Source organism: Desmodus rotundus, chromosome 6 (assembly GCF_022682495.2).
Source record: "Desmodus rotundus isolate HL8 chromosome 6, HLdesRot8A.1, whole genome shotgun sequence".
Classification (NCBI taxonomy): Eukaryota; Metazoa; Chordata; class Mammalia; order Chiroptera; family Phyllostomidae; genus Desmodus; species Desmodus rotundus.
The window spans coordinates 29,547,040-29,569,193 of NC_071392.1; the positions used below are offsets into that span (position 1 = coordinate 29,547,040).

At 42.1% G+C, this 22,154-nt stretch overlaps 1 protein-coding gene across 1 annotated transcript in view; it reads right to left on the reverse strand.

The window, feature by feature from the left end:
- Positions 1-1,010: 1,010 nt before the first annotated feature.
- Positions 1,011-22,154, reverse strand: part of COL1A2 (collagen type I alpha 2 chain) — a 35,486-nt gene continuing 14,342 nt past the window's right edge. Inside the window, exons 16-51 of the mRNA XM_053926725.2 lie at positions 21,746-21,844; positions 21,582-21,626; positions 21,339-21,437; positions 20,856-20,909; positions 20,557-20,664; positions 20,125-20,178; positions 19,927-20,025; positions 18,938-18,991; positions 18,370-18,468; positions 17,936-17,989; positions 17,432-17,485; positions 17,228-17,281; positions 16,920-16,973; positions 15,927-15,971; positions 14,672-14,770; positions 13,374-13,481; positions 12,664-12,717; positions 11,680-11,733; positions 10,925-10,978; positions 10,774-10,827; positions 10,569-10,676; positions 10,133-10,186; positions 9,197-9,250; positions 8,087-8,248; positions 7,251-7,358; positions 6,472-6,579; positions 6,029-6,082; positions 5,834-5,941; positions 5,638-5,691; positions 5,142-5,249; positions 4,616-4,669; positions 4,393-4,500; positions 3,802-4,060; positions 3,179-3,363; positions 2,284-2,526; positions 1,011-1,536 (exon numbers count right to left, since the gene is read on the reverse strand). Of these exons, the coding sequence (XP_053782700.1) occupies positions 1,390-1,536; positions 2,284-2,526; positions 3,179-3,363; positions 3,802-4,060; positions 4,393-4,500; positions 4,616-4,669; positions 5,142-5,249; positions 5,638-5,691; positions 5,834-5,941; positions 6,029-6,082; positions 6,472-6,579; positions 7,251-7,358; positions 8,087-8,248; positions 9,197-9,250; positions 10,133-10,186; positions 10,569-10,676; positions 10,774-10,827; positions 10,925-10,978; positions 11,680-11,733; positions 12,664-12,717; positions 13,374-13,481; positions 14,672-14,770; positions 15,927-15,971; positions 16,920-16,973; positions 17,228-17,281; positions 17,432-17,485; positions 17,936-17,989; positions 18,370-18,468; positions 18,938-18,991; positions 19,927-20,025; positions 20,125-20,178; positions 20,557-20,664; positions 20,856-20,909; positions 21,339-21,437; positions 21,582-21,626; positions 21,746-21,844 (3,309 nt within the window). The 3' untranslated portion in view covers positions 1,011-1,389. The remainder of the gene's footprint in view (positions 1,537-2,283; positions 2,527-3,178; positions 3,364-3,801; positions 4,061-4,392; positions 4,501-4,615; positions 4,670-5,141; positions 5,250-5,637; positions 5,692-5,833; positions 5,942-6,028; positions 6,083-6,471; positions 6,580-7,250; positions 7,359-8,086; positions 8,249-9,196; positions 9,251-10,132; positions 10,187-10,568; positions 10,677-10,773; positions 10,828-10,924; positions 10,979-11,679; positions 11,734-12,663; positions 12,718-13,373; positions 13,482-14,671; positions 14,771-15,926; positions 15,972-16,919; positions 16,974-17,227; positions 17,282-17,431; positions 17,486-17,935; positions 17,990-18,369; positions 18,469-18,937; positions 18,992-19,926; positions 20,026-20,124; positions 20,179-20,556; positions 20,665-20,855; positions 20,910-21,338; positions 21,438-21,581; positions 21,627-21,745; positions 21,845-22,154) is intronic.

Below are 22,154 nucleotides of genomic sequence, written 5' to 3' on the forward strand. Positions count from 1 at the left end.
GCAGGCAGGTGTTCATGGTACTATTACCCACAGCTGTCTATGATGATTGACAGCACACACATTACCTCTTCGCAGGCATTGTACTCAATTGCATCAGGTTTAAGTGTATGGCAATTTTACTGAATATTTGAAACTGTTTTAGTTAATAGGATTAATTGTGCATAGATTTCAGCCCCTGTTTCCAAGTGCTTAATGGAGAATAAACTAAAAGATTCTATGGCTCTCTGCTTGGAACTTCAGTCAACAATGCCATGTTGCTTAGGAATTATGCATTTTGAATAGAGCAAATGTTTAATAGTTCAGGGGAGTCTTCCCCATGTTACAGATACAGAAACTGAAACTCAGAAAGGCGACGTGCTCAAGGTCAGCCAAAAGGAGCAGAGCCAGCATTGGCACTCCGGTCTCCTGGGTCCTTGTTCTCTGTTCTTTCTACCAAACCAAATCTCCCATTTTGCACAGTCTCTCTAATGGGAAACACCAGGTCTAATGGCTGGTAGAGATGGCATAATCTATATTCATACTGCAAAGAGCATTGAAGCAAGGAATTTTACTCAATATTTTCTTTTGGAAAACCAAACATGCTTTATTTCATTTTTTCACAATTTATTTAAACATCTCACATATACAAAATAGGTACAATTTAATTTTTCTGCTTGTCTGAGAAACAAGGCTTCTTTGGAACCATGGGAGAGGATGAAAACGAGACTGGCAAAGAACAAATGCTGAATTTAAAGAAGACGACAATGCTGGGCAAAGGGTCTGCATACTTTATTCAGGGTTAAGATGTAAATACTGATTCAAAGTCAAATTAAAAAAACAATACAACTCAATAAAGAGGAGCATCTCTTTTCAAATTCTTCTAGCACCATCAACATTCTTCAAGTATCTGAAATACTATTAATTAGCACCTTTGTATTTTGAACAAAACGAAATAAGTACCTCAGCTCATCTCTGTCTGGTTCAGCACCTAATGGAATGGGTCACACTCACTAGAAAGTGTTTTGAGGTAGTTTAAACCATCGGAAGTTTGGGTTTTAAACTTCCCTCTGTGGAAGATATTCAAAAGCCACAAGTGGTGCAAGTGTTCACGGTTTTTATTTTTCAATTTTTATTTTGGTTTTCTTACAGAGGTTGACATTTTCCACAACAGGTGTAAGAGTGTTGGAAAAAATTCCAAATCTTTCGGGGAGGGGAGGAGGGAGAGGGAGTTAATTGAACCCTATTGCACAATGCTCTGATCAACCCTTCTCTTTTGCCCAAAATTTAAGCAAGGAGATGTGCAGAAGAAATGGAAGGATTCAGCTTTTAGTTAAAAAGAAGAAAAAGAAATGGCAAAGAGAGAAAGTTTTTTTTTTAGATTTCCTTTCTTTTAATTTAGGTTGAGTTCATTTATTTGAAACAGACCGGGCCAATGTCCAAACTGATTTCTTGGTCAGCACCACCGATGTCCAAAATTGCAATATCAAGGAAAGGCAGGCGAGATGGCTTGTTTGTTTTGTACTCAATGATTGTCTTTCCCCATTCATTTGTCTTTTTCTGTTTAAAAAAGAGAAGAAGAAATATACATAAAGCATGACTATTTTGGAATCTAATGTCATCTGAACCTTAGATGTTGTAAGAACCGCTCTTTGGCTCATGCCATTGGAAAGACATGTGTCCCGGATCAGCAAGTTCATCTTTGAAAGCGCAGCACCCAGGGTATCTTTAGGGGGAGAGGCTTCCTACCAGTATGATGAAAAAGAACACTGCAATACATGTTCCAAGTGATGTATAGCTCCATTATCATTTTCAGGATGTGTATGTGTGTATGTCTGAGGGGGAGGGGGAGAGTTGGAGGGTATGCTCAATGGCTACCAGTGCATTTAAATTTTCCTTCCATTTATAGCATGTTGTAGAGAAAGCATGAAGAAAAATTAAAGGTAGGCCATACTAATAAGTAAAATAAAATACATATAATTATAAACTATAGGTTTGGTCCTTTTAACCTCAAGTCGTTTTAAGTTATGGGCATCTATTATCATTTAAGAAGAGAAATGAAACTAATATAAAAGAAAAAGAGCTGTTAAAAGAAAAACAACTAATATATGGACAGTATATATTTCAGTACTTTAGAAGGCAAGATCTGATAAGAATACTCTGAATTTACCATCTGAATTTAAATAAATACATTCATGAAAAAAGATTGGATAAGTTAGGTTACTCATTTATCTTTTCATTTACTGGTCTAAACTAGGACACCCTGCCCCCGAGTACATGCTATTTCCATATTTCACTATTACTTACAGAGCAGCCGTCTACCAGAACACTGTAAGTGAACCTGCTGTTGCCCTCGGAAACAAGTTCAACATCATTGGAACCTTGCAGGATGACAGACTTTTTCAGGTTGCCAGTTTCATCATCCATGTATGCAATGCTGTTCTTGCAGTGGTAGGTGATGTTTTGAGAGGCATGGTTGGCCAGCAGGCGCATGAAGGCAAGCTGGGTAGCCATTTCCTTGGTAGTTACTCCTTCAACATTATATTCAAACTACAGAGAATGAGATAGACATTCCAGTTCAGTGGAAAAGAACTCAGACACTGAGTCAAATTAAAAGAAAAAATCTGGTATAGGGAAAAATAATGGAGTCAGATCTGAACCTTAAGAAGAGAGCACTTTTAAAGGAAACAAAATTCACTTGTCTTTGAAGTATTAGTTACCTAGAGGGGACATAAGAAGAACCAGGCTGAGGCGAGGTCATCTCAAAAAGATGCCTCTTTCAGGTAAGCCCTTTTGTGTATGTTTCGTATTTAGAATAAGAGAGCAAGGAGATAGAAATTGGGACCTATTTCTTTATTTGTAATTCCCACCAGTAGGCATTCAATGAAGTTGGTGAGAAGGTTGACTACAAATATAGAGAAGCTCATGTTCTGAAAATACATATACAGGGCAATGCTCCTTCATCCTAATGGCATTAGTCAGTTTCTCCAGTGGTTACCAGTTAAGTCAAATTTGAACAACAACTTTGAGTCATATGGATATGTCCAATCGATCCATCTTTAATGTATAATCCCATAAAGAACCAAAACCCATTAAAAGAGCAGGTTCTTTTAATAAGCCTGTTTTGATAAAGGCTTAAAAAAACAACAATCCTAACAAAATATTGTCTATTAAGGGGGGCAATGTTTGTAGGATTCCTTACCTGGGTACCACCATTGATAGTTTCTCCTAACCAGACATGCTTCTTGGCCTTGGAACTTCTGTACAAGTTCTTGACTGGGATGTTTTCAGGTTGAGCCCGGATGCAGGTTTCGCCAGTAGAGAAATCACAGTATACTTTGATAGCATCCATAGTGCATCCTTGGTTAGGGTCAATCCAGTAGTAACCTTTTATGAAAACAAGATCCCGACCATAAAAACCTCTCATTGAGTAGACCATAAGTTCTAATAATTCTTAGTCAATGATTTTGATTCTTGTAAGTATCACTTTTGATTGTAGTGTTGTATTAGCTACCCCATATTTAACAGGCAGAAGGAGGCTATTTTGAAGATTACACAATTCCTCCTTCCCTCTCCTCCATGAAAAATCAAATCAGAGTATATATTAACATGAAAAGGGAAATACACACACACACACATACACATATAAAGAGAAGTTTGAGAATGGGTGATGGCTGGGAGGAAAAAAAATGCTTCATTAATTGTGTATGGCTTCACATAGTGCAGATTTTACCCAAATACTTTTCACTCCAACTGTGAGTGGGAACTGATTTTGAAAAGCTCAACTTGTGAGATCATCAGACCAGCTTGGACATCTTGACGTACCACTGCTCCACTCTGGGTGGCTGAGTCTCAAGTCACGGCATGTGCGAGCTGGGTTCTTCCTAGAGCCTTCAGGAGTAAGAAGGGTCTCAATCTGGTTGTTGAGAGATTTCAGAGTAGCATCAACTTCATAATCCTTGGGTCTGAGAGAAGGTGGTGAACGAGGCTGGTCAGCCCGGTAGAAGTCTCCATCAAAACCGAAGTCATAACCACCACCACTTATGCCAGGAGGTCCAGGGGGGCCAGGGGGACCAGGAGGGCCCTGCAAAGGTGAAAGTGAGAAAGAGAAAGTTTTGTATTTGGTGACACTGGGTGACATCAATGACAGCAGGTGTTCAGATGGGCATCACACAAAAGCATAGTTTAATAAGTAAAAAAGGATCAAGCTTATACAAATAAACAACTTGCTCCCAGGCATACTTGCAGGGATGGGCTTAAACAACTCATTAAATAGAGACCACATTTACATATTGTAGAAAGCACGTGGAAGTGGGGGACTACTTTAATGCATTGACATGATTCCCTTGGTTTAGTCTGAAGAAAACATTCCTTAGGTCAGTGAGGCTCTTTATTCATCCTCCGAATAATACTTACAGCAGGGCCTTGGCTACCCTGAGAGCCACGAATGCCAGCAGGTCCAACTGTACCAGGATGTCCGGTGCGACCATCTTTGCCGGGAGGGCCACTAGGACCAGCAGGGCCCTGGGGAAGAAGGACTGTGTGAACCAGAGGAAGTCTCATAAGAGAGCAGAGGCCGGGGGCTCACTGCCTGCCATGGGGTCCATTTTGGAGACCAGTGTCTCTTGGGCCAACCTACCCTAGGGCCAGCGGGACCCACGGGGCCAGAAGCACCTTGATCGCCGTGATGACCCTTCAAAGAGAAAATGGGAAAAATCACATTTTCAGAACATGTGTCAAAAAGTAGATTTTTAAAAATTGGATGGAAAACTTTAGCTTCAATAACTCTGGATTGAGAAAATTGAAACTAAAATGAGGCTCTTTTGTCCTATTATGTCTATTATATTCAATTATGTTTTTTCCTGCAAGCTACTTCAGCAATGCAGTATTAGTCATTCCTCTAATTATATTTATTTTAAGTGGGGTTGAAGGGCATTGCTACCAGGAGATTTTAATATATGTATATTTTTTGTCTCCCTTAACCCTCACCTTTTCTTGTTGAGATGAAATAGCGTTCTCTCTAAGAGATGAAGTTAGTCAGAAAATGGGAAATGAATAAGCTATAGGACATTTTAGAACAATAGCAGTGAAAATCTGAGGAAGATCATTTTGAGGTGAAGGCCTTTAAGATCTGCGTATGTGCTGGGTGTCCACTTTTTACTTACAGCAAGACCAGGAAGACCTTGCAATCCATTATGTCCCTTTAAGCCAGGAAGACCTCTGGGCCCCTTGTCACCAGGCTCTCCCTTATCACCTCGAGTGCCTTGTGGGCCCTGCAAAGAAAGAGAAGGACATATAGGATGTTTACCTTTTTAGACAAGTGATACTCCCTTTTCAACAAATATTGTGTAACCAGTTTACAAAGGTAACCCAAGACACGCAAAACTCTAAAAGCTGTGTACAGGCTACTCTCCTCTCGATCTGCTTTAGCTGAGCTGTCTGTAATGTTGGCTAGATCTTCTTGATTGTCTAATACAATCAGGCAGAAGAGATTTGAAATAAAAGAGACTTAAAAGCTATTTTTAGCAATTCTCAATGTGGGCTACATTTTAAAAAATATATCTATAAAGTCTAGCCTATGTCATATTTATTTTTCTTAATGGACAGTCTAGACTATTCCTAAATGTCAATTTGTAAAAAAAATTTTCATCATGTACATACACTAGGACCTCTTGGACCAACAGGACCGGTGGGACCAGCAGCACCAGCAGGACCCTGTGCATTGGAAGAGAAAAACGCAAGTCATCAGCACAGACAAGGTCTTCCTCCCAGGCGTCCACAAGTTCTCAAGTGTGGGTAAGTCAGAAGTGAAGCATACGGGGATGACAATGTTAAGGGACTTGTATTTATGACTTACAGGTTCACCACGGTTTCCATGTTTGCCAGTGGGACCCACGGAGCCATGAGGACCAGGGGCACCAACAGCGCCAACGGGACCAGCGTTGCCAGGGTAACCACGCTCTCCCTGTCAAAGGCAAAATGAAGCTTAGCATTAATCTGGCCTGTAGTTCAGTCACTTTTAAATGAGAGGAAGATGAAGAGGTATACCGACCTTGTGTCCAGGTTGACCATCACGGCCTGGGGGACCATCGTTCCCAGGGTTGCCCTGTGAAGACACCATGCCAGGAAAGACACTGTGAGGCTCCATAGCCCACAGCCCCCACAGTTCCGCTGTTCTGCCTTCGTCACTCCCAGAGCTCAATAATGAATCCCCTTTCAGACTGTTAAAAATAAGAACTTGCCAACCTAGATAATTTTAGAGATGTTTTTAATATTTTGGCCAACTTTGAAGTATGCTATTTAAAGACCTATCCCCCATCCCAGGTTAATTTTTTTCTTCTTTTTAATACTAGGCATAGTCACGCTTTGTAGTTATTATAGAGAAACAGACACCATGTTCAGAAACTTGGAATAAGTGAACCTCAACTCAGGATATAAGGTTGCCCAAACGAACTACGGCTAGTTCCGGTTTTACAAACTGAGTGCTGGACTCACATCACGACCGGCTTCGCCAGGAGCGCCGTTGACTCCAGGGTTACCCACACCACCAGGGGGACCACGGGCCCCGGCCGGACCCGAAATGCCGAGGGGACCAGGTTCACCCTAAAAAGACAGAGAAGACAGAACAGCATTGCTCTCACTGAACTGCGTGCCAATCTCACCTTCCCAGAACAAACCTAGTCAGTTTTCGGTTTGAAGAAAGAATGAAAACGAAGAGGCCACAAAGTGCCTAAGTACTGTCGTTGGTGTCACCCCCACCCGCCCGTACACACATAGGGTGGTCAGCTCTGTGCACGACCCTGGGAGTTCCTGCATTGGGATGTTCTCTGTATCGGGGGAGCCTGGTTTAGTCCGCTAGCCCAAATGAAACAAATTCCTAAAGCTGAGAGAGTTTTTGGAGATGAAATGGTTTCAGGGTGCCGTCATGTATAAGGTGTAAAGGAATGATTCGGAACTTGCAGTTTCAGTCTTCCTACAGGCAATGATGCCAGCATTTCATAATGCAGAGGAGTAAATGCTATTAGAGCTTTATCATTTTTAAGCATGTAAAAGAACAAAAATCATTCTGCATAATGTTAACTGTGCCTATTGCATGTGTCTACGTAAGGGGATACCAAAGCTTCTTTGAGAAGTGACATGAGATCTGTACAAAGACAATGCCATGAATAAAAAATCTTAAGCGGAGTTACTCAGTGATCAATCTGTCACATTTGGAATGGCAGCTTTCTAAGTTCTCTGTTATGTTGAGGAGAAGAAAGGTGTCAAACACTCACCACTGCTCCAGAAGCACCTGGTAGACCACGTTCACCTCGAGAGCCTGGGAGACCCAGGATACCAGGAGCACCGAGAAGGCCCTGAGGACCCGGGGTGCCAGGAGGGCCCTGAACAAGATGAAAAATACTGAGTGTTACTGGTAAAGACCGTGGGTGGAAACACAGGTTGGCCCGAGGACTGTGAAAACGAGCTGTACTCCGTGCAAACAGAAGTCCTCCTATCGGCAGGACACAGCTTGGGATGTCTTTTCCCTGTGATGATGGTGAGTTTCCATCTTGGCACGTGTATTTTTGTGCCTAGTTCCCTCTTGAGACCAATGGAACAACATTTAGAAATATGTGGTTGAAATTAATGAAGCCATCTGTGATTATGGAATAGAATTTATGTAGAATCTATGCCAGGAAGCAAATTTTGACCGTGGTGTCTAACTTGAACCAGGCCTAACAAAGGCACATTTCAGAGTAGCAACAACACTGGACAATGCATGTTTAAAGAACTGGCGGCTTACTGAGATCAATTAATGTACGGTAGGATGACCACTGCAATGGGATGCTGTTCGAATCCCCATACCAGTAAGGTGCTCTCAACAGCTTAAAGGGCTGTTTTGGTAAAACAGTGAGTTTTCTCACTTATTGTCACGCCCATCTAGTGCCTTAGAAGCATCTGCTGCAGCTATGACACCTCAGTATCTGTTAGATGATTTCCTGGCTCAACTGAGCTCTACTTGAGAGCCTGCAGCACTCATCAACAAACACACACTATTTAGTGATTTATGCAAGGGCTTGCCTTTAATTCAGCACAAGGCAATAAGAAAGAGGAGTTTAAAATCACTTACAGCAGCACCAGTCTCTCCAGAAGGACCCTTTTCACCAGCAAAGCCAGGGGGGCCGCCTGCACCTGTTTCTCCAGTTCGGCCAACTGGACCTTGGTCACCACGAGGCCCACGAATTCCTTCTTTACCAGCAGCACCAGTGGGACCAGGAGGGCCAGTGATACCCTGTGGGCAAATGTACAAGGTCATTTAACTTTTGTTCATCATCATGGGCCTGGAAGAGAGCAGCTGAGGTTCTTGATGTTAAGATGCAGGGTGAAGCAACAAAATAGTATCCTGGCTATGTGGGGGAAAGGTTTAGACTTTTTAACATTCTTTCTTGTGGAAAGAAGCGACTCCCAACTTCCTTCTCCTGCGGCTGTAACAGGGTGAACCAGGCAGAGGCTGTGGCAAATGGCTGCGAGGGAAAGCGCTGCTGTAGCACCGGCAACCTGGCCGATTGGAACTGTGTGTAGTTTTGAAAGTTGTAAATGAACAGGACTTCGGAAGACTCCAGACATTTCTTTTTGAAGGAACCCGATACTGGCATTTTGTTCATAAATGAGGAATCACATAAGTTCTCAACTAGCTTTAATTAAATGCCTACAGGGAACGAAGGTTTTTCTGTTATGAACTTATAAAAGGATTCCAAGAAATCAACATCTTTGCTATTTTTCCCCCTGAAACCTTAACCGGAAGACTTAAGCCTTGGTAATTAATTAAATTCTCTTGAGTCCTGACAGAAGAGTCTGAATCCGAATTAAATTAGAGGCCAAACCACCTTTAAATTCCGGAACAATTATACCTTAACAATGGAGGCAGAATGTTGGCCATAAAGGGTAATTAGATACAGAACTACCTGCTATGTGAGTAAAACTGTTCTGTTTTTTTAATTTTTAACAAAAACCCCCCCCCCACACCCCTAAAAGGAGACTTGTGTTCACATGAATAAAATCCTCCAAAACTGTTATTATAAAATATAACGTGAAGATTTTGCTTTAATGGCTCAGAAAAACTGATTTCAGACTAGGAAGGTAGTAGCTAAATCTTTGTAGCATATTTTTACGGAGTTTCTCACCGCCCCCCAGCCGAGGCCAGACTAAAGGGAAACATCCTTTGTAGTGATTTACTTACGGAGGGTCCAGGAGGGCCAGTGCGTCCAGCAGCACCAGGGAAACCAGTCATACCCTGAGGACCAAGTGCATTAAAATTCCATGTTAAAATTCTACAATCAATACCAACTTCAGAGATTTGGGTAAAAATGGAAATTTCTCCTCTGACAAATCCCCAAAACATGTGACAAGGGGTGGACCAAGGGCGAGGCAGTGGCAGTGTCACATAGGGTGTTATTTAATCAGGGTCCCAAGACCCACCATCTCTGCCATCTTCCTCACCGGTGTGACCCCAATTGCAACACCCATATTTTGCATTAAAATTCTGAGGGTCCTTTTCCAAATGTTAACATATTATCTGATGATTGTAAGAGCAAGAAGTTAAGACACTATGCCACATTGTATGTCAATTGTCACACAATGATGTGTATATATTAATGTCACTTAACCGCCTGGCTGGGTGCTTGGGGGATGGACACCGAATAAGTAATTTTGTTTACAGAGGATGATACAACAAAAGACTGAGTATTAATTGTTGTCTGGTGAAAAAAGGGAGTTGATGGAGGTCTTTCTTGGGGGGCTCTGGGTCTCTGGGGAGTGGGATGGGCTAGCACTGGATGCCAAGGGAAAGGACTTGGTCAGGCAGAGAAGGGGAGGCATCAATAAGGGGATAAAGGGTACCAAAAATCTTTTACCCATTTCACAACTGAACTACCAGGGCCTAATTTTGGTTATTACCTCAAGTGAACTGGTAGCCACATACACGACACTGGGATTGAGCTCACATCCCATGAACCTGACCTTAACTTCAATATCAGAATGTCTCTGAATGAGTTCACTTGAATCTCAAGTGTCTCCTTATTTTAGTCCAAATGTACCAAAAATTTCCAAACTTTCAAGTTGTCCCTATTAGATTTTAAAGAAAGAAAAGTTATCAGAGTCCATTTTAAATACTCACAGGGGGGCCACCATCACCGCGACCCCCAGCAGGACCAGGGGGACCATTTGGACCCTAAATGGAAACCAACAAAAAGATGGGGTTAAATCACAAAACAATTCTTACAAATGTCATTCTTTTCTTCAAAGGGATCATTCCCACATCATTAGAAGCAAATCCAGGAATTAAAACTAATTATCTGCATCAAATAAAATTATCTAAATGTTCTTGCTTCAATATTACCACCCTATGGGATTATTGAAAAAGTAAGGTAATAAAATGAGACTTTTACAAACTGTAAAGCCAGCTTGCAAATGTTAATTCTCACTTTTAGAATCGTCTTCTATCTGGCATATTCCCTGGCATGTACAGTAGGCACTTGATAGATGTATGTGGAATTAGAATATTTCATGGGCAGCTACCCAGGCTATATTGACCACCAGGGAATTCAACTTACGGATGGTCCAGCAGCTCCAGCGGGGCCTGTGGGACCAACAGGACCATTTTCACCCTTGGGCCCTCTGGTTCCTCTCTCTCCTTTAGCACCAGGTTGACCAGCAGCACCCTGTGGGAAAGGAACAGGTTTATCGCTCAGGTATTCCAACTCACTCTCTTGTCAAGCTGGGATGTTTTCAGATTAACCTTCATTATATGATACTCACAGCAGGACCAGCGAATCCATTGGGACCGGCAGGACCGACCTCTCCACGTTCACCCTAGGTGGGAGAAGGGATTTAAAAATGTCTTACCAATCTCAGGTTCATCAATGTCTACAAGTTATGAGTATCCAAAATGACCCAGGTTTCTACTTACAGGGCTGCCACGAGGACCAGCAGGACCGGCAGGACCAGCAGCACCAGCCTCTCCCTGTGATGGACCGAAGATGAGTTAGTTAATGTGCCCCCACAAATGCTCACAGATGTAGAAGGAGAGTAACAGTGGTAGACAGCTGTCCCCTGTCAGAGCCTGCAGTTGCATCGGGAGAGATAACTAATGTATATGTCTCTCACAGAGTGAAATGAAGTGGATTCTTCCTCTTGTTAATGTTCGTGTTCACTTTGGGGGTTGAAGTGGAATGGGTCATACACTTGCAAAACCTCTACCGATCAGTGCCTACAATACCAGGAGGAGGACATCATAATTTTTAGATCAACACAGGGCTGATCCATTTGCCGCCGTCTGCGCAATACAATAGAGTATTTTAAGAGTTTGATGTGAAATGAGCACACTATGTATTTTATTGATTTTTTAAAAACAATTGAAGGCTTTGAGAAGGCTCAGTGCATTAGGATACTTTGAATGGGTACAGAGTGAGGCTTTAAAACAAATCCTAGGGATTAAAGTGTAGATCAGAGAGCTAGCCTGTCTGTAGGAAAGGAACGAGAACTTGAAACACACAGTGTGTGTTTCTTGCTGTCCTGTCACAACACATAAGTTTTTAAATAGGTGGGTTTAAAACCAAGCTGTAAAAAAGAATTGCTGGGACCTTGGGGGCTAAGGCAGGCAGGGAATTTTAGATACTGCTGTTGGCTCTAGGAGTTGCAACTTAGTGGGAAATGCATGCTTACCCGGTCACCAGTGGCTCCAGAAGGACCAGGGGCACCCACAGCACCAGGAGCACCCTAATACCAACAAGGAAGCAAGTCTTAGTAACAACACTCCCATACCATCAAAAGTGACCCTCGCTATTCCCTCTCGCTGTGCTTAAACAGTGACTAAGCACTTTTACTGCACACTCTAGGGGCATATCACCAAAGCCTTTGACGCATTTCAGTTCTAATCACCAAGACTATGAGAAGCCGCTCTCAGGAGGAGAGTACCGCAGTGGTAAAGGCTATGGAGGCGTGTAAGGCATGGGCAGGTTAGGAACTGGGGAGATCTGAACTCTCTGCTCTTGTCAAATTCCCTGGAGAGCAGTGGGTAGCCTTGTTTGGAACTGTCAGCACCGTGTGATTCAGAGAAGGGACTATTATGAACATGCCACAGTGAGTCACCAGCTCCGAGAGAGAGCGAAGAAGGGACCAAGGCAGCTTATGGCCTGGAAGAGCCACAGTGCCAACACTGTGGGTGTGGTTATTGCATCTCTCTGGGATTATCCTTGGCATCTCCAGGGTACTGACAGCTGATCTTTGGGGCTTGCTCTTTGAGTGATAACTTTTTAGGACATACATTTAGATAAACAGGATCTTGTTAGGGGTTCTGGTTTCTTAAAATGTATTGTTTTTTCCTAAAGCACTATAATAACTTCAGCAATCCTGTAAAGTTCCTTCAACCCCAGAGTTTTCGGTTTGTAGTTTTTACTTGGTATAGTTAACAATGAAGAAGATAGGAAATTTGGGCTATGATTTTTAAAGGGGAAAGTCCGGTTGAATTTTTCTTCTGGCATATGTAAAATGTCATTAATCATAGATCCAGGAAGCCATGCAATACTTGTACCAAACTTGAATCCTTTTGGCAGTTCTATTTTGGAAAGCTTCTCAACTCTGATTGAGAGGTAAAAAGGTAAAAGGGAGATAATCTAAGTACAAACAAACACACAAAACTGTACTCACACGAGCACCGTCTCTGCCTGTGCTCCCAACTTCACCTCTGAGGCCAGTTTCACCCTGAAAATATGAAGCAGGAGCAACTTTTTGTTTTCTGACCAAATTTTTGAATCAGGAGTGTTTTCACAGAAGATGCTACATAATACTTCGGTCATTTAAAGTCTTTAGTAATGCCTTGATTCTCTACCATTCTACAGGATGTTGAATGAGGAAGTTTTTAAAAAGGAAACATAATCAAGGACTTTTCTAGATTATCATTAAAAATCCTTTTCTAATTTTTATAACCCTGCTGACGCATAATCGAGCAAAGTACAAACGCATGTGGAGAGGACTCTAAGGCAATGCCACAGCGGCCGCGGTGCCCAATCACTCCTGTGGCATAAGTAATGCGGCAGCACGGCTGACAGCTGTTCAGTGTAGCTTCTTGCCATTAATTAGGGCGGGATGAGGCATTATTGTTAGTGGCATTAAAATGAGCCTCATGTATTACTCAACACCATCTGTGTGTGTGAAGTTCCATGGTAGCAAGGAATGTTGCCAGATCCGTGCGTTTAGAAATGCGTAGGGGCTAGGGGGCAGGGGGAGACCTACAGACATACTATCAAAGTGCTACCAGACCGCGTGCCAAGGAGTGTGAAAACTGGGCAACCCTATGCCATCTTCTTGCCAGAGCTCCTCAGCAATATGCGTTAAAGTTCAACACTGAAAGGGCATACCTTTTCTCCTTTGCCACCAGGCATGCCAGCAGCGCCCCTCTCTCCTGGGAGGCCACCGGGACCAGGTGCGCCAGCGGTGCCTGGAGCCCCGACGGCACCGGGTTCACCCTTGAATCAAACACATGTGAGATCAATTACTTCAGTGGCAAGAGAAGAAAACTCTTGAAGGATTCCAATGTATTAGACACTTATTGGAACATTTATTAGAAAGCATCATTGCCTACTCAGAGACACAAGGAGGGCTCTGAAAGTAGAGAGGAGGTCGTGGAGGAAGGTGCTGCTATGACACCATCACTGGGAGAAGAAGATAGTGAGAATGGGTGCTGTGATTTTTCTGTCACCTGCACCCCGTCCTCTTAAAGGAGGCAGGCAGGGGAAGGGAAAGGACAGGGTAGTGGAAGGCAGACAGTGAAAAATACTTGCCCACTGATTTTCAAGAATGTCTCTTAGCCCGGGCAGGAAATATGGAAAGAGAACTTAGGAACTGAGGAGATGTTTACATTTTATCTCCTTAAGAGTGGGCACTGTAGCTTCCATTTTTAACAGAAAGCTTTACAATTCCACATACTTACAACCTGTTGACTAACTACCGAGATGAAATTCTCGGAAAGCACTACCTCACAGAACCAAGCGTACTTTCTGTTTTCGACTCTTTCTCTTAGCTGCCGTTTATTTTTTTTTGCAAAATCCTTCCACATACCAAAGTAGATTTTGCAGTAAATCTTTACATTTTTTCCCTTAGAGGTAAGAATCAAAAGTACTACCAGTTACTTTCCCTTTATTGTGGTTGAAGTGATCTGTTTTTCAGAAGTGTATCATTTCACGTATTTTAAAATCTAATCCACAGATTCTACTTTGAAATACAAATTTTCAGGCTCATGTTTGTGGGGCGAGTGTACTGTCCAATTAACTTTTATCATTATAAATTCTCTTATTAAAATTTAGACTACTGTTTGAAATTTTACTTTATAAGCAGGATATTGACAAGGTAAGAGTTTGTTCTCCAAAAATAGTGTCCAAGTGTATCTGATGTTTCTGGATTAAGACAGAAGTATAAACAGTGTGATGAAGAGAGAGTGAAAACCCACACTAATTCGTTTGTGTGTGTAAACCACTGGGATTCCACGTTTTAGGATAATTCAGGTCCCCTGGAATCGGGCTGTCAGACGCCGAGATGGTCATCACCATAGAACTGGAAATAAGTAAGTACTCTGAAAAAACAGTCCATTTACTATTTAAAGGGTCTACATATTCTAGAGTATAGGGGCCCAACCAGCAATACAGAACACAAAGTTTACCTTGTTGCCCTCAGGCCCTGGGGGTCCAGAGGGACCTCGGTTTCCAATAGGACCGGAGGGGCCGACAGCGCCACTTTCACCAGGAGGGCCGCGCTCCCCCTGTGAGAGGGATGAGAGAGGAGTCGCACTGCTCGTGAGTTCCAGAGACACTGTTGTGCATGCCAGAGTTCACGCTTGCTTAGCGTTTGAATCCTGATCCTGCCCCTGATGAGCAAATTAGAACTATTGTTCTTTAATTTCTCCACTAGTAAAATGAAGGGATGGGATGAGGTAATCTCGAAAGTCTCATTCCGCTCTAACAGCCTGGGACTACAACTCCAAAGTTTGTTGCTCCTAGAGTACAGCATTCAACCTTTGCAATTCATTTCCTTTTTCTGTTTGTTCCCTTTTTTTTTCTTCCTGATGATAGACCCATAGGCAAAAAGAGATGCTAGGTATGCATAGTACTCAAAAGGAAATATTGTGTCATTTTAGATGAATAGCAATGCCAGGTGTAAATAAGATTAGATAGTATCATGTCTGTGCTCCCTTTTTGCAATTGCATGCAATGAAGGTGTAATAGTTATAATATTTAACAGAGGAGACACACATATGTACATGCATATGTATTTGTGTGTCTGTCTATTTAAATATCTCTCAATTTGCATGTAAATATCATTATGACATAATAGTCTATGGTCTGGAATATTTAACAAATAAGTCCACATTGCAATTGTTTCAAAGCCCCTTATTCTAACTTGGTCCTATGCTACTTTGGTTCTATGATATTAAATTTGTTTGGGCATCCTAGATATGTGGTAACTAGACACATAACAGGTCACTTTAGGGGCAAGCTAATCATTCCAGTTATTCTAATGATCATAGGCAAACTAAACTCATGATTTCAGCTTTAGACTTTGAACATCAGCACACATTGCAAAAATTGATTTTAAATTTTAGTAAGACACTACTTTCCCTTGGCTAAGTGTGAGCCACTGTCATAAATACATTGTGCTTGTCTATATAAATCACTGAATATAATACATGTTCATTTATGTTTCTTATAACGGTGTGGTTTTTCAGTAAGAAATATGATCAATTAAATAAAAAAATTGATTGTCAATTTCAAAATCAAATGCTGTCTACAGATTATGTTTGACAACAGAAGAGTGTCAGAAACTTGTTGCAAGGCCATCAGTTCTTTGTAGGAGAAGGCAGTGCTTGTTTTAAAGAAGCATACCCAGATGTTTATGAAGGTTAGTTAAGTAATACTTACTCTCGGACCAGCAGGACCAGGGAGACCAAATTCACCAGGGAGACCCTAGCAAAACAGGAAAATAAATAAAGCATGAGATTTATGTATGTTCTCTAAATCTACTTATGAATATGATATCTAGACGCATCTTAAAAGAGTAAAATAAAACCAGATAGGCCCTACCGCCATGAGTGTGTCAGTACATGGGCTATTAGAAAAAGTGAGACTCTCATTGATCAAAGCTTTATTTATCTTAGAACTTGGTATCTGGAAATTTAAGTTTCTCATTATTTAATTCATTGCTTTTAAAACAGTGACCAGACTATCTCCTTTGATAATATGATACATAATGATGAACAGTGTCAGACATTGCCTACTTTTAGCAATATAATGGACTGGTTTTTTGTAATTGAAACGACCATATTATGCACATTACCTAGTTAAATTGCATACACAAGTGTATCTCCTTTATTACTGACCAGCTGTCTCCTTAATGTGCCCCACTGTTGACAGAGGAGACCAGGCCACATAATGTAACTGAATTGAGAAACATCCATCACAATTACAGAGAAAATGACTCAGAGCTCATGCTCTGACTGTGGATCGCAGCATCACGTGCGAATGCCAAGAAAAACATTAAACGGGATTTTTCAGGGTCTACTTTGGTGAAAAATCAATGCATTTACCTTTTCGCTACAGAAAAGGACATAATTTATATTTTAACATTACCAAGAGCAACACAAAAAATAAAGCTATTAAGTGGAATGTTCGTCGATTCATTTTATTTCTGTAGTGTGATGTTTCATTCAACCCTTAAAACAAAGTAATTTGATCAAAATTGGGTAAGTTGGCTCATTCTCTTTATCAGTGCTGACATATGTAGAACACTATCATTAGCATATGAAATATGAAGCTTCCTTTTGCGTATTACATATTATAATTATCCTGCAGTAGGGTATTAAACAAGGGGAAAGTCCCAAGTTTAGGTGAATTTACTATAGCTTGTTTACTTACCCTTTCTCCTGGTTTGCCAAGTTCACCAGCTGTACCTGAGGGGCCAGGCAGTCCCTAGATGAAAGAAATACCACTGTCACTCTTATGGCTATCTTCAGGGGATGTGCAGATAATTAGGTTTCGGGGAAACTATCTAATATCAATACGATCACTAACTATTGTGTGCTATTAAAGCATTACACAAAAGCTGGCCTTGAAAAAAAATACAGTTTCTTCGCTTCAGTTCTGAAATCAGGTGCTCTGTGGTGGTGAAGAGCAGTGTGGAGATTTATGCTGGGGCAGTGTTCTGCAGGTCTTAGATGACTTACCTGGAAGCCTGGGGGACCAGCTGGGCCCTGTTCACCTTTTCCACCTTGGACACCCTGAAGTGATAGGAAAGAAGCATAAATAATGGTACATGCCACCATGACTATCTATTGACATCACTTTTGGACGGGAAAAAGAAGATGGTTATTTTGCGGGACTAGATTTATTTTAGGGAAGAAAAGAACAAGTGTGGGAGAAATACTCACTTGTGGTCCAGGAGGCCCCTGAGCACCATTGTTTCCATCCGGACCTGGAGCACCCTAAAATGTTTAACAGAAGGGCTCAGGGTTACCCTCGAGTTGGGTGCTTAAGATGCTTCAAAACCTCTTGCACCACTTGCTCGAAATAAACCTTGTCACTTGGGCATGAACCAAACTTACTGTGGGTCCCCTGCCAAGGCCCAAATACCATCTACTAACTTTTGATGTGGTGCAAGGGAAGGCAATCGATGGAGGGCAATTAATGATGGCCAGGGAATGCATTAAATAAAATCCGAGTGCATCATCTTTCAGACTTAATATATTCTGTTTTGTTATAGCTCACTTCCTGCTGACTGTGGTTTGAAAAGAAAAACATTCTTTTCAATGGTAACGTCAGCCTAGGGGCTGTCACCGTGGAAAGAAGGTGATAAAATGGTATCGGTGGCCTCCCAGGGAGTGTCCCCTGGGTGAATATTATGTGGATAGGTCCGCTCAGAAGTTAGCACCTACCCGAGCGCCAGGAAGACCAGCATGTCCTTTTTCGCCAACTTTGCCAGGCTCACCCTACAATAAATATTTTAAAAATCACACATTTAATGTCAGTTTGATCATGACAATTTTGAAATGTTAGTTTCTTGGGGTTTTTTTTTAGATGCCTAGTCCTTGAATTTTGCTATCTAACGTATGAACCATCATTCTGCAGCTCCAAATACAGCAAGGTACCCCTGTGTCTGCAAAGTGTGACCCAAGAGATGGGTTTTCAGCCACGTACAGTGACACACCAGAGTTCAGCTTTAAATGTGGTAAGTGGTCTGAAATTTTCCCATGTTGGAAGGAACCCCCATGAAGTGGAGTAAACTGAGGCAAGAGAGAAATATTAGAGTTTTGATAAAATGTGGCCAGAAAAAAAGTGCCAAGGGAGAGGAAGTTGTGGTGATTCTTACACTGGGGCCTTTGGGTCCAGGGAACCCGATGTTGCCAGGCTCTCCTCGAGCTCCAGCTGGGCCGATGGGTCCAGGCCTGCCGTCGATACCAGGGAGGCCCTGAAACCAGAGTTTATTTATACATTACTCACCATTAACTGAGTCTCACGACCTCAAGCTTGTGATGCTGCTATGAGATGAAACAATTTCTGAGTGTTTCAATTTCTGAATGTATAGACCTTCCTGTATAAAGTGTTCATGAATTATGAATCCATTTTCCTTTTCTAAATAGGAAGGCAGTACACACACAGCCAGTCAATTTCATATACACATAATTCCCTCTCTCCTCTCTTTTCAAACCCTTGTCACCTGCTTCAGTTTTCTCTGCCATGTTTTTCTTTTCCTTCTCTCCTTTCAGCCCTGCATTCATTTGGATTCCGTAATTATAATCCATTACTGTGTGTTCCCAGATGATGTATGTGGCTGATATTTATTTCCGACGTGTTCATGTATAAACAAGCCACAGAACAGACTGATGAGAGTATAATAAGTGTCCTTGAAAATATAATGGAAAATGAACAACACTTACCACGGGACCTTCTTTACCAGGTGGGCCAACATTACCAGGGGCACCAGGAAAACCCTACGAAGCAAATGAAGATGTTTTCATATTGACGATTTTATGCACACACTCCAATTAGTATGTGCACAAGGCTGCAATTAATTGAAATCTCACAAAAGCACTTCCCCCCCACTTTTTGTTTGTTGCCTAAGGTAAATCATTAGGAGTATTGGCCACTAGCTGGGAAATATATAAAGAGCCCTGAAATCATTTTCTCTGTATTTGTTTTGTGCCTTTCCTTTTACTGAATTTTAGTACAACTCATCTGTTTGTAGATCTCTCAAGAAACTGTTAAGCAACATATTATATGGGCAAAATATATGGTGTTATTTACCTATACTAGGAAAACAAATACTTTTAGTAAGCCATTTTCAAGATGAATTTTTTATTGCTGTACTTGGTGTCTTTATTACTTGTTTATGGTATAATTACAGTTGATATTCATCCATATGAGATAATGGAGGCAAAAAATTACTCTATTGCTATGGATTAGCATGTCTACAGATCTAACGGTCATTTCTTCATAGCAAGTGTGATACTGAATACATTACAGTACTTTGTGATTGCTGGAAAAATGATTTCACTATGAATCAAATAAAATGATAATGTATAATCCTAATACATTTCATGAACACCTTATATAAAACTCACAAATTGAGATAAAAGACTCATGCTGATAGGAGAACCAACCTAATTTGGATATATTAAAATATATCTATTCTTCCCCAAACCTCATAGCCATTGTATCAAGTAATAAATAGGAAATTTATAAGCTAACCAAGTTCATAAAAAACATCTAGTAGGCTTTGATGAAGTTAAATTAAAAAAGGCAACCATCAGCAAGCTTCCTAATGAATTTACTTTTGACTTTTTTTATTGTCTCCTTCAAATATTCTTCTCTTTAAAAAAGGAAATAGTGCCATGTGTGATTTGCTTGGAATCAATGTGACACTTACTCGGGGTCCCATGAGACCAGGCTCTCCAGGGCGACCGGAATCTCCATTGGGACCTCGGGCACCAGCAGGACCAGATGGACCACGACTACCAGCAGGGCCCTATTAAAAAGGAGGGGCACAGGCAGGGCTAAAGTGAGTAACACACCTACCACAGAAGTCTCAAGTCCCCTCCCAGGAAACGAGTAATAGACAGCCTACCATGACACCGGCTCTGCCATCGGCTCCGGGAAGACCACGGCTACCGGGATTTCCCTATGAGAAAATACACGAAACGGAAGAGAATCGGAGACAATCCTTGAATTTAATAGGGTAGAGCTTATTAAAACACAGCATGATGCAAGAAAGCTAGATTCTCTTAAGGGGGAAATAGGAATACAAACCACATCAAAAACCTTTACCCAAATCCCAAAGGAATGCATGGAGGAAGCATTTTGCAAAAGTAGGTCAATACTGCTTCCAGACCAATTTTATAACATACCAAAACAAGAGTCACTGATTTAATAAAGCATATGGAAAGCAGACGCTTCCTTCGCCTGGAAAATGCACTCAATAATTCTGACCAATTCCCAATGAAAGGGTGTCATCATCTGCCTCTGGTGTGTCTGGGCGTCAAGAGCATTTGGAACCTACTCTCAGCCCGGCAGGTCCTGGGGGGCCAGCGGGACCAGCTTCGCCAGTGGTGCCTCTCTTTCCTTCTTCACCACTGGGACCAGGAGGACCTTGAGCCCCAACAGAGCCCTGTTTAATGAAAAAAATAAATAAATAAAAAACAAACAACACAAATAACAGAGGAGGGGGGAATAGGAAAAATAATTTTTATGTTATATCCAGGTAGTTAAAAAGTGGTAACTTTTTTAAAAAGTTAAAGTATGACTATTTGTAGTGAAAAAGTAATAACTTCATAAAATTGTGATTATAGAACTACTTACGGGCTCACCCTTGCTACCACTGTCTCCTTTGGAACCAGGTGGACCAGGCTCACCCTAGGGTTGAAGACAAAACAGTGGTCAAATGACAAACATTTGTCACAACTCTTGTGCAGACAGACACTTTGGAATGCTTTTGGATTGAGGTAAAGAGAAATTCAGATTCTCTAAGAAATGTGTCTGGTCTGTATTTAAACGGCTCACAGGGGAATACAGTCGGAAGGACAAGACTGCTCGTGCAGAAATGTGCCTCGCTGACCTTTAGGTAGCGCTCCAGGAGAGCAGGAGAGGTGCGTCTGTGCGTGTGTGTGAGAGAGAGGGAGAGACTGAGCATGCATGCACATGTACTTAGAAAAGAAATACAAACTGAAAATTCTAAGGAAGAAAAATAAGAATCATAACACTACAAGCGGAAGTCCAGATGGTGGTGAAATGATGGTAGAGACAGTATTTCAGGAAGATGGAAGCTGCAGCCTGACCACTTACAACGAGTCCTCTAGCACCGGTAGCGCCAGAAGCACCAGGAGGGCCAGGAAGACCACGGGGTCCAGGGAGGCCAGGAGCCCCAGCGACACCAGGCAGGCCCTGTGAAGGAAAATGCAGAGTGGTCAATCATGAGGCCACTGACAGGAGAGGCAGCACTCCCTAAAATGCCTTTAAAGCCACAGCAGCGAACCTTGGCCATCCTCCTCCCCCTACTCTCTCCCCCCATCCCTACCAAATACTCACAGCAGCACCCTTAGCGCCAGTCAGGCCGTTGGCCCCAGGGTTGCCCTACAAGAAAAAGGAAGAGAGAAAGACGTCAGTTAATAGGCATATTTCTTTTCTGTTTCGACCCCACCTTCACCCCTTTTTACTCCCACTCAATGAGGTTAATGACGACGGCCACTTACGGGAGGTCCAACGGGGCCGGAAAGACCTGGGAGACCCGCTTCACCACGGGGACCCGCAGGACCAGAAGGACCAGGGTTACCAACAGGTCCGAGTTCACCCTAAAAGAGGGAATGACACTGGGGCATTAGCCAGCAAAAAGTGAAACAGCACCTCTCCATTTTTAGGACACCAATTTTATGAATTGTCTTCAGAATTGCAATCATTTTTCTTATCGGGTCTGTTAGCATAAGATTTGGGGTTGGGCTCTCATTTTCCTGGCCTGGGTCTCATCCTGGCTACCGCTGCTGCCTTCGCCGACCTCTGTCTCCTGATGGTGGAGACTCTGGCTCTCTGCTAGTCCATCCCAGCTGGTTTGGGAGGATGTCTCAGAGGGCCCCACGGAACCCCTTTCTATGTTGCTATCTCCAC